We start from the raw sequence: 12,376 nt of genomic DNA, 5'->3' as shown, positions 1-12,376 counted from the left end.
AATCTTCTAGGCTCTGTCAAAGAAGCAACAGTGTTCCCTGAATGGGACTTCATCCATCCCTGCTACTTTATGATTAATATAGCACTGTAGATTCCCAATAGATGCAGTAATAATAGCATAGGTATTTTACCTCTGTCCATAATCCTTAGTTGACTGTCCAGCAGCACAACAAGTGCTGTCTCCATGCCACATATTGATCTGCAACTAGATTGGAAGGGGCATAAGATTTGTCTTAGGCAAGAACCACATGTGCAAATTGCTAACAAATTCAGCATTCTGGGTGGGCTGGTGGCTGTCTCAGGAGAGGACCTGCAGAGCTTGGAGCATTTTAAACCATAACATTTTGGGTGCACGTAGAACACGCAAGTGGACACAAATATTAGAGACCTGTAACCTTGACAATATTCCCTTATAGTTTTTTTTTTCAAAATTAGAAAGAGACCAAACAGCTGCAATAAAATAAAATAAATCCACAAATATAAAACAAAGCATTATCAACTGCAAAATATTTGTTATTCAGAGCTGCTTAAATAACATGGCTATGTGTCAGGGAATTTATTTATAGCTATAGATAAGATGTAAAACCCAAATGACTTCAAGGTCTTCATAATAGGAATAAAGCTTTACAATTTTCAAAAGTGTGAAATAAGTGCCAAGTATTATTCTTCATAATCATTACATATGTTTACAGCAGCCTACCCTTCCAGTGAACAAGTCTGTGAGTACGTCATACACTTGCTCACCCTTGCCAATTTTCTTGGCTAAAATCCAATAAATACAAGTGGTGACCTCAGATTAACTTTATTTATAGAAGGTCAAAGTTCACATTTTGGATATATTTTTTCTGCACACCTACACTGAATGAGTGCAAGATTCTACTAAAACATTTTAGCTCAAGGGGAATATGGAAAATAATTGTGTCAGCCAGTCTGACACCCCATTATAAGTGTTTATATTGCATTCAATCTATATATTTTACAGAGCACCAAACAGTATTGTATCTAGGTGCAAAAGTATGTACACAGGCAGTAGTGCAACAGACACTTAGTGGACCTAACTAAACAGGAGTTTGATCTTAAACTCTGAACTGCAGATAGAAGAAAAGCCAGCATTAGAATGTGTTTGCAAATTGCAGTCCTTTTTACTTTCACTTTGTAACTATCCATTGCACTGTGATGTAGGGCATTCAATGCATTGTTAGCCTATTAAGGTATACATGTCAAGACATGTTTTCACTTAAATATAAAACATTAAGTCAAGAGGAAAAGCCAAGTCCTGCCCTCTCTCCCCACCCCCACTCCTGAACTATGTATCTCCTCCCACTCAGAAAGCATCAAACCATTAACATGAACACATTGTGCAATATCAAGCCTCAATGTGATCGCCAAGAAATTCACTCCCCACCACTAAACTGACCCCTGAAAGGGGGACAGCCTATTCAAAACAGCACACCCAGAAGGTGCAAGCTAACTGGAAAAGAAAATAAGCAAACTTTAGTAAAACAAGACAACTATAGCCATACAAAGTGCCACAAAAACAGAATACTCAAGATTCATGAGGACTTTAATTTGTTTTTGTAGGTTGTGACTAGATGCAGTGCAGTTTTACAGCAATGCCATGTTATTAAAAATGCTATACAAGTCATTATTTCTGGCCTCCCCTCTTCTTATTTAGAGCAATCCCAATCCTAAACCACAAACTCAAAATACTCACTAAAAAAGGCTTGAAAGTTTTAAAGCATGTTTATGATTTATTTCTTCATAAAATTTCTTTTATGACATTGTTTTGGGTCATAGCTAAAACAATTTTAAATGTCCTGGGTTTCAAGGGATGGGGGGGGCGGAGAGGGAAGAGGGAGACAAAGGTGTCCAGACAAAAATGCTATAACACTGTCACCTTGGTGTAACTCCCTTGACTTGCTGGAGTTACACCAGGGGTGAATTTAGCCCTTTAAGTCTGAACGCAGAATACGGATATTTAAAATATGAATCTCATGTAAAATTATGTCAGCCCAGTATCCAGACTCTTTTTTTTAACTGTATTTGCTTGGCCTGACAACACTCACACAACCCTACTGAGGGAAGCGCTGGTTATGCTGTGGTTTCAATTATTTATCTAATGGTTCGCCTCCTCCCCCAAACAACTTCCCCAGCTGTGCAGACAGCTGGCGTCCTCATTCCAGCTGTTGCTGGGGCGCGAGAGATTGTCAGTAAAACCCCAATATATCGGCAGCTCCGCTCATCACTCTTACCGTCTCAGGGTCGTTTTCAAACACTTCCCTGGCTTCTTCCTTGTTGCACAGCTCCTCTACGCACTCCCGCTCCAGATGGCCTTGCTTGGTCTCCTCGAAGATCTGGTAGGCTCGGCGCTGCCTCTGCCGCAAGAACTGGGCAGCCTCCGGGGCTCTCAGCAGCACGGCTGCGGCCGCAGACAAACACCGGGGAGGGGGAAAACAGCGGTAACTACAGGAATCAAATCCCACCCGCCGGCTGGACATTGCACAGAGCAGGAGCACAATGCCACGAGCGGGCACCCCTCACAGAGGGGCCCGGCACAGAGGCGAGCCCGTGTCACAACAGCCCGGCCCCACTCCAGACACCTTGCGACACGCACCCCCGCTGCACGGACACCAAGTCACCCCGCACAAAGCACTGCCACTAGCACGTACTCTCCCCAGCCCAAACACTGGGCGGGCAGACACGGCATTGCACCACACGCATCCCCTGTGCCCCCTAGCCATGCAATGCCCCAGGGGTGCGCTCACACCCTGCCTGCCCCTCCAGCCCCCTAGAACAATGCCACACACGTGCACCCCATAGGAATGCCCCAGCCATCCCCCCACTACTCCTTCTGCCCACGCAACAATGCCAGTGTCCCACCATCATCCCCTCCCCCGTCCCGCCAAACGCTCTCTGGGTGTCCTTGGGAGAAAAGGGGGGAGCTGCTGCTTTCCCCTGTACACCGTCGCAGAGGCTGGGCTGGTGCATTGCTGCGGGGGAGGGGGGTCCCGGCGGGGGACGATGTTTCCCCCCCCCTGGGTTGGACGGAGGCTCCCGAGGCACTCACTCGGCGAGGAGTCTGTAGCCAGCAGGACTAGCAGGAGGGCAGCCCCGAGGGCGGCCGCGGGCTGCGGCATGCTGCGGCTGTGCCCTGCTGCGACCGGCGGCGGGAGCAGGAGGAGCGGAGCGGGGCGGTCCGGCGCGAGCGGGGAGAACGCGGCTACTGTGGGAGCGAGGCGAGCGCGCGCGCGAGCAGCTGCAGCAGAGCCCAGCAGGGGAGTCGCTCGCGCTCCTCTCGCCCAATCATTTAGAAAGTCCCCCCCCCCGGCCGGGCCGCGCCGCGCCGCGCCGACACACCTATCGCCTCTGGCTCGGTGCAGCAGCGCCGCGGGCGCATAGAGACAAGCTGTACACAGGGAAAGTCCAGCGGGGATTGAACTGCCGGGGCCCTCAGGTGACTAACGCAGCTCTAGTGACTCCTTTAAAAACATCCCTGGCTATAGTGCATTGGTGCGTTGTGCAAGGACTCCCCCTTTACATCTCATCTCCGGCTCTCTCGCTCAACTCGCCGCCTTATTTTGCATTCGTCGCCGTAGTACCTGAGCCCTGGAAATCTACGGCCCCGGTTCTGCAAACACTGAGGCATCTGCTCAGCTTTATGCACCTCAGCAATCCCATTGAACTCAACTGCTCGCAGGTTTAAGGCTCAGCATTGAGGATTTACTTCAGTGGGACTAGTTTTGTGCATAAATCAAGCACGTGTGTAAATATTTGTAGGATTGAGATTTAACTGATTTAGAAGAGCTAAGTGAGCAGCGTATTGTCCCAATACCTAAAAGGAAGATATATTGATAAGCTAAAAGTTTACCCAAAAAGTTGAGGGGGGGGGAGAGAGTTCCTCCCCGGAATCAGATGAAATGTAAACTGATTACAACTATTAGTGGGAATAAAGCGAATTAGAGGTCAAACCAAACCCAATTCTAGTTGAAATAGGGTGCATAGATTATTTTTCCCCATATATTTTTCTTCACAAATAAAGGTTCCACTTTTCAGTTTTATATTTTCAGCTAATGGCCTCCAAGGGGAAAACTTGGAGATTACTTAGATCTTGGTTGATTTAACCAAAATGGTGTAGTCCCATATCTGCCAATCACTTATGACTCATCAGCAGTTACATTATGACAGGTAGCACAGTGATGCTGTAAATGCTTCAAAATACCTGCAGTTTTCAGGCTTATGTAAATAGGCAGAAACATTTCCCCAAACTTGTTGATCAATACATGATGTTTTAATCTTTTAAATATAATAAGATATTTTAATATGCATATACTTTCCTGCCCAGAACACAGTAGCAGTTAAAACATGAAATTAGTTCTAAGGGCATGAAAAAGGATAGAAAAGTAATGCATCAAATATTAAAATGACACTATATTGAACAATGATATTCTGTCAGTGTGTCCACTTTTTTATGCCCCGATTGACTTTAAAGAGGTTCTGTATGGGCACAGAGGTCTTCAGTTGCATGTATGAGCTTGTAGGTCACTGCACATTAAGAAATATATAGCAGAGAAGACAAAGGTGCTGAGAAGGGCAACACAGATGGCTAGGAATATGGTTATCCTTGATAAGAGACTACAAAATTTAGTATTATTTAGACTGGTAAGGAAAAGACTTAGAGGGGATTTAAGTAAGGTATTCAATCTTCTGAAAAGTATTGGTCAGTCACTCTTCTTTACCTGGTCCCTTACCAAAAAACCCCCAAAGGAATATTTACATTTTGAACAAATTATAGATATCTCATCTTTATGCCATGTATTCTTGGTCTGTGAAAAATCGCTGCTACAGGGCATCACTCAGTCAAATGCTGTAACTGGGTATTTTAAAAATTGGTTAACTTTGTGATAACGTATTGTAGTTGCAGAATGTAGTTGTATAATGCGAGCTAAGATACTGATAAGAGTAAATGGGTGATCAGAAATCATGCTTCAGGATAAAAGATGGTCAACTGTGGTGGTCAGGAAGGAATTATTCTCCCATGTACAGCACTCCATCAGCTAGGTGCATGACAGGGATTCTTTACCATCCTACAAAGTATTGTGTTGCTCAAGAAAAATGCTAGCCTGACCTCGTTGGAGACTGAAGATCTTTATCCTATAGGTGGTCCAGTTTCCCCACATGGCCAAAATGCCTCTGACCTGACGTATTAGAGATGATAGGTAGGCTTGGCAGACTTAGATTTAATTTTTTAAATAATTTTGACATATACTATTGAAGTTAATTTTTAAGCTTTTTTCAATTTTTATCTATTTAAATTTTAACAATTGTAAGTAATTATTGGTGAAAGTCAAACAATTATTTAATGGCAACAGATGCTGAGATTCAAAAAAATTTAAAGCTTTATAATGGTTTAAAAACACACAAATTGGCAACATCACATGTCAAAATATATGAAGTAAATATCCTTATATCAAACTCTAATACGTTCTCAAGAAGAAGTAAATTTCAATTAGCAATGGAAATATTGTGTTGGTTTGTTTACGTATGATGAAATCAACATTTACACCAATGAAAATCTAATCCTTCCAAGCCTAATGATAGCATAGGTGCTGGAACTAGGGGTGGGGGTGCTGCCCCAGCTTGAAGTGGTTTCCATTATATACAGGGTTTGCAGTTTGGTTCAATGGCTCTCAGCACCCCCACTATAAAAATTGTTCCAGCAGCCCTGAATGATAGGATTGTTCAATCTCCTTCCTCCTTCAGCCTTTGGTCTCTACCAAAACTGTGTAAATTACAGCTACAAAATTTTCTACATTCTATTTAGCAAAAAATGTGAAATTATATCAGAATATTTTTAAATTTTAAAGATGGTGGAAAATAGTGTACTTAAATGTGAAAATCCTTACAACTAAGCAGGTAGAATTCAGGATTCTTGACCTAATCACACTACCAGTTGGGAATATGCCAAAATATGCTTAGCACATTAAGATCTGGAATTTGCTGCTTACTGTTATGAACTGCAGTTCCAAGTCTGATGCTGGGAAATAAACCATAGTTTCCAAGGACAGGAAGCTCTAAAGTTGTCCCCACTGAGACTGTCTTGGATTCAGCTCACTGTGATTTCCTTTAATTAGAGGTCAGAATTGCAATTAAAATTCACAAATGGCTTCAGGGATTAGCAAAACGAGATGATAATTCTGGGACACACTTGCCCTCTAGGCAAGGTTACCTCAACTATTACAAATGTGCTGGTAATTTTAGGGCCAAATCCTGAGGTAGAGTGTGTTGTATGATGGGATCAGCCCCTGGACTGATTATTGAGGTCAAAAGACTAGTGCTGAAGTACAGAATCCTTAGTCTGAGCCTGCGGACACCTGATTTGATACTACTACGGTTGGGAAGGAAGGGATTAGTGGACATGGCCCACTGCTCTCCTCAATCCAGAATTTTGGACCAGTGGATCTACATTATGCATGGACCAACTACCATGATCTTACCACTAGTGAGCAATTAGGTGGAAGGAAGCAGAATGGACTGCAACTTTTTCATAACAGGGGAGGGGAGGAGAATGGAGAGGTGGGGAAGGAAATGGAACAGGCTGGAGCTGCTCGGCTCTTCACAAATTGGAAGGTTCCACTCCCTTCTCTTCCTTTCCCTCTCATGAAAAATGTAGCAGCCCAGCCTGCTTTCTCCAACTTCCCCTCTTGACTCTTGGAAAACAACCCTCATATTCCTGGGCAACTGCAATCCAAACACAGCTTGGGCAATCAGTCAATTGGATTAGATCAGGTATTATGGAGCTGAGCATCATCAGTGCCATATAAGTCAACGTTTTATTATAACAAATATGGGTCATACAATTATCCAGCCCTAAGCAAAATTCATCTATAGTATTTTACAAGAAAATGCATAATTTATTTCTTGATCGAGAACAATATGTCCATCATACCCTCCCCTAAATGCTAATATCACTTCTCCATACATTACTACTGAGAAGTTCAAAAAAAGAAGAAAAAACTGTCAAGGAAATTTAAAAAATAGGAAAAAATTGTAGCAAAACTATAATTATCAATATAAACCCCTATAGTGTGTAACATATTAACCCCAAAGTGGTAAGTAGATTTGTCCAGAGACTAGCTGAAATGCATGACATACAGAGCATAGTGACACACAAACACACACACCCCATAATGGCATTTCCACCATTGCCTCTGAAATGGGGCCTTGACACCTCACTTGCTTATAGTACTCATTAACTTTAAGAAGTAATCAAACAAGAAATTGCTTAGGTACATTGAAATTCTGGCTCTACTGAAGCCAATAGCAAAACTCCCATTGACTTCAGCGGAGCCAGAATATCACCCATAGCATTTTGGGCAATTTAAGCCCTTGCAATTTAGGGCAGATGAGACCCCATTTGTCCCCTTCTCCCTCAAACTTGCAAACTTTTGATTTTTCTAAAGATGTCTTAAAATATATACACTTGAAACAGGTGCCATCTTGCCTTCCACTGGCTTTGGTGACAAGGAAATGGTTGTCATAATGCAATAGTTCCCAGACGCTGGTCCATGTAGCACTTTCTCATGGTCCTCAGAGCTGGCTGTTCACATGGCACTGGCACTCCCTTTGTTTTCAGCTGCTAAACTGCACTAAAAGGATCTAAAAATACATTAGATGTCTTCCTAATAATACTTTTCTCATGTAAACTATTGCTTTAGTTGCCAGAGGGATGGCAGTTAGTTGCCTGTGGGAGTGGAGTTGGCCTATGCAATCATAAATGGAAGGAGATATGGTCCTCATGATGATCTCTGTGTTGAGATGTGTTCCATGCTATGAAAGAATTAGGGAACCACTCTCATAATGGCATCCACAGAGAAAGGAAAGGGGAAAGTAAGGAGAAGATATGGACATATTGCGAATGTGGCTTATAGTTTATTTGCCAGTTTAAACACCACCCTTACTATAATTAAATAGGAATAATTTAATGGCATCCTAACTCTAAATAGTTTTCCAAAACAACGTATCTAGCAATAGGTTGATAGTTTGCTAAGTAAGCAAAATCTTTAATATCTACTGTGATCAGCATTTCTGCCCGATGATACATTTTGCCTTGAAGATAAATTCCTACAACAAGCTGAAAGAGATGTGTAGCCTGATAAATAATCAGTGAGCTACTGTGCTGATCAGCCAGCATTTCTTCATTTTATTAAAATCACTCATTTCCTATCAACAGTAGGAAGTTATCTTTTCCTTGCTGAAGTCAAGTTAAATCCACTCTATTTTTCCCTTATTAAAAAGGTAAACAAAAATAATACAGAAAAAGGCCCATGATTCTGGATTCTATTTGGAGAAATTTAATGAAAAAAAGCCCAGTTAATTTCTATTTTAGAGATATATCTGAAGAGTTACATTTGTTAATGGTGGCCAGAAATATATTTCCTACATTTGATAAATAGAATGTTTTGCCCACTGGGCCAAATCTTTACTCTTGTGTGGCCAAAGAATATTTGCAGGAGAGTTCCAGTAGGGGCAGGCTGCAAAATGGAAATGGGCCTGCTCTACATCTTCTATGGGCCAGCTACTTGCTCCAGCAACAGTCTATTATAGCTGTGATGTCACAACATACTGGGGTATGAGCAGAGCAAGAGCCTATGGACATAACTGTGGGAGCTGAAAATTCATTTTAAATGAATTGTGTGATGCATTTCTCTCCTTCCCTTGCAATTTACTTTTTGAATAAACTAGTTTTATTTTATGTGCTGATTGCCCCAAATCATAATTCACTTGTATATGTTTTTTTTCTTTAATTAGAAATTTTTCTGGTTAGGTAAAACATGATTGCTCAAGCTGAATTTTTAAGGTGTGGGGTTTGGGGTTGTTTTTTTTTCCAGAAGGGAAATAATTATATTCTAACAGCCTGATATCTAGAGTAAATGATAAGGTGAATCAGGCCTTAAGTTTCACTGTAGGAGACAAAGAAAAATGGAAGTTGAGATTAGGTTATGGCAGAGGATCAGCATGCTATAAGGCAAGCCTGTAACTGTTGAAGAATTAGTTTCCAGAGGTAATGCTGCTGATCAGACTGAAGCTTGTTATTGACTGCCATGAGTTTTTCAAGTCTCACCAAAAAAAGTTGAAAGGGGAAATGCCTAGAAAAAGAACCTCTGAGAAACAGAATTAGCACACTAGCCACTGGAACAATAGGTAGCATTCACTGGACTCTCTGATGAGGGAGCATATAGGTTTTTAACAAAGTGATCCACTATATGAGCATTCTGATAGCTACTGGTACAAACAACTCCTGGAATCAGATATAGCATGGAAGGGAGAAAATGGAGGCCATTGATATTAGAATCCCCAAAATTACATTTTAGTAACAGGTTATAAGATTCTACTTTTTTATACCTTAGTAAAATTGGGAAGAAGGTAGTTTCTAAGAGACGTGGCTTTACTTTCCCAGTTTCAGACAACTTGGCTAGGTGTTTCTGCAGTAGAGGACATGGAGATACATTAGTGAGCAACAATATATTGCCTCTGAAAACATATTGTCAAAAAGTGATCTATAGCTGAAGTTTTTAAATGCCGCGGCTTTCTAATATTTGGGTCTTTCAAGAGTAAAATTGATTTAAAGAAAATAATATTGTTTTGGGTGTAAGCTGGATTCCACTGAAATACACTATCAAGCTTAACTCTGGTAAAAAAAATTGTTTATGAATATAGCAACATTTAAAAACAGCACATGAGAAGCCTACACAAATGTGACAGGTATACAGCATCTTCCATACAAGCATTTTACAAACATTAATGAATTAAGGTTCTGGGAACAGGAAAGTATGATACCCATCTACAAATAGAAAACTGAAGTCCTGAGTTGATGAAGGACAGACTGAAGTCTGTGGAGAGCTGGAATATAAAGAGCTGGGCCATAGTTCAAAGGTATTTACTGGCTTAATTCTCATTGAAATCAGTAGGAGCTAGGCACCTACATACTTTTGAAGATCTGGGCCTAGTGTGTTCAGCTGTTAAGGAAAATAATGTGAAATGGGGCAGGAGTGGCCTAAATTACTGGTGGAAAAAAAGATGATGATTGAGGAATCCTCAAACTTCAGAGTGGGCCTACTGCAAGACTTCAGATGTTAATCTCTCCCCTTTGACTTGAAACATGTACTACAGTTAGACTTATGCCATAAGTTAAGACTAGAATTCAGGACACTGGGTTTTGATTCCTGGCCCTGCCACAAGCTACCTAGGCAAGTCATGACACTTAGTCTTCCCATGGTTCAGGTTCTCCCTCTGTATAATGCGGATGATAATGATTACTAATCTCACAGTGCTGTTGTGATAAAGTTATTCATGTTAAGAGTAACTTAGACACCATGTTGATGAGCATCACAGAAAAAGTTATGAACAACAGGTTTCTCCTGGCGATTGCCCTTACCCACGGAGATATTTGAAATAAATTCTTGTTCTTGTACCAAAAAAAAAAAAAAAAGCATGTCAGTATCTTATTTTTATGTGCTTTCCTGTTTTATTTTTTCCTTGTAAGGCCCCTGCTTTAGGATAACCACTACTGGCTTCTTTTTCTAATGTGATTTTTTTATAGTGTTATATAGGGACTTTATAAAGGAGAGAGATAAACCAGATATTACCCTAAGAATTAATAGTACATAGCCATGTATACTGTATCTTTGACTGTAAATCTAAAAAATATTGCTTCTATTGGACCAGTTCCTGTAGCCCTTAATCAAGCAAAATAGCCCATTGATGTCAATAGAGTTTTGCCTGAGTAAGATCTGCAGGTTCAGGCCCATAATGTGAGCATAGGAAAACATAGGGCTTGAACATGCCCTTATATTAATCCATGCATGGATTTTCTTTTCCCACAGTCAAGGCATAGGCCAGAGCTGCTATGGGGGCACGTAGCCTTCATGTAAAAGTCCCAGGACCTCCCTCCCACCCCCGATCCTTTGGGATCTGTTTAATCCACAGACTTTGTGGGAGGTTCCTGCAGTCTGTTCCATTGGAAGGGAGTCAAACTCGCCTCCAGATGGAATAAATGGGGAGAAATCTCCGTGAGAAGAGCCTCGCTGAGGTTTCCTCTCCTTTAGTCCCAGTCTGTGGGCTTTCCTATAGGAAAAGATGATTGGGCCCATAGAGTCACCATTGGGAAAGACTGCACATGCTAGTTTATACTCACAGGGTGAAACTGACCCCATTGGAGAGACCCAGCCCAGTGCCTGTGCATCAACTAAATTCCATTTAAGCCCTATTTTGAGGATTTAAGTGGTCTTGTGCTGGTCTGCTACACAGGGGCCAATTTCACCCAGTCAACGATTCTTCTCTTATGTATAACCTTCTTGCTGTACTGCAGGCAACAACTGAAACTGGAGCAAAAAACAGGACTCATTAATTATAATCTAATTTTAAAATAATTGAACCAGAAACTTTAGCTATGGGTGCCAGACATCAAAGATTGATTTTCTTAAGGAGAGTGTCAACTATATTTTAAGAAGCCAATGTCAACTAAAATTTCACAGAATAAGTTAGATTATGATCACGATTGAGATGTTTGTACAGTGCCTTAGCATCAGGATCCAGTTCTGTTCAATATCTTCATCAATGATTTAGATAATGGCATAGAGAGTACACTTACAAAGTTTGTGGACGATACCAAGCTGGGAGGGGTTGCAAGTGCTTTGGAGAATAGGATTAAAATTCAAAATGATCTGGACAAACTGGAGAAATGGTATGAAGTAAATAGGATGAAATTCAATAAGGACAAATGCAAAGTACTCTACTTAGGAAGGAACAATCAGTTGCACACATACAAAATGGGAAATGACTGTCTAGGAAGGAGTACTGCAGAAACGAATCTGGGGGTCATAGTGGATCACAAGCTAAATATGAGTCAACAGGGTAACATTGTTGCAAAAAAAAAAAAAGAGAGAGCAAATATCATTCTGAGATGTATTAGCAGGAGTGGTGTAAGCAAGACACAAGACGTAATTCTTCTGCTGTACTTTGCGCTGATTTTAGGCCTCAACTGTAGTACTGTGTCCAGTTCTGGGCGGCACATTTCAGGAAGGATGTGGACAAACCTTGAAAGTCCAGAGAAGACCAACAAAAATGATTAAAGGGCTAGAAAACATGACTTGTGAGGGGAGATTGAAAAAATTGTTGCCCGGAGAAGAGAAGACTGAGAGTGGACATTATACCAGTTTTCAAGTACATAAAAGGTTGTTACAAGGAGGAGGGAGAAAAATTGTTCTTGTTAACCTCTGAGGACAGGACAAGAAGCAATGCGCTTAAATTGCAGCAAGGGCCGTTTAGGTTGGACATTAGGAAAAGCTTCCCAACTGTCAGGGTGGTTAAGCACTGGA

At 41.4% G+C, this 12,376-nt stretch overlaps 1 protein-coding gene across 1 annotated transcript in view; it reads right to left on the bottom strand.

The window, feature by feature from the left end:
- The window catches only part of GAS6 (growth arrest specific 6), an 83,985-nt gene extending 80,849 nt beyond the window's left edge, over positions 1 to 3,136 (bottom strand). Inside the window, exons 1-2 of the mRNA XM_065417284.1 lie at positions 3,067 to 3,136; positions 2,252 to 2,418 (exon numbers count right to left, since the gene is read on the bottom strand). Of these exons, the coding sequence (XP_065273356.1) occupies positions 2,252 to 2,418; positions 3,067 to 3,136 (237 nt within the window). The remainder of the gene's footprint in view (positions 1 to 2,251; positions 2,419 to 3,066) is intronic.
- Positions 3,137 to 12,376: the final 9,240 nt, after the last annotated feature.

The sequence above is a fragment of the Emys orbicularis genome, chromosome 1 (genome assembly GCF_028017835.1).
Source record: "Emys orbicularis isolate rEmyOrb1 chromosome 1, rEmyOrb1.hap1, whole genome shotgun sequence".
Classification (NCBI taxonomy): Eukaryota; Metazoa; Chordata; order Testudines; family Emydidae; genus Emys; species Emys orbicularis.
Note: the sequence above shows the minus strand (reverse complement) of the source record. Positions and strands in the feature narration are given on the sequence as shown.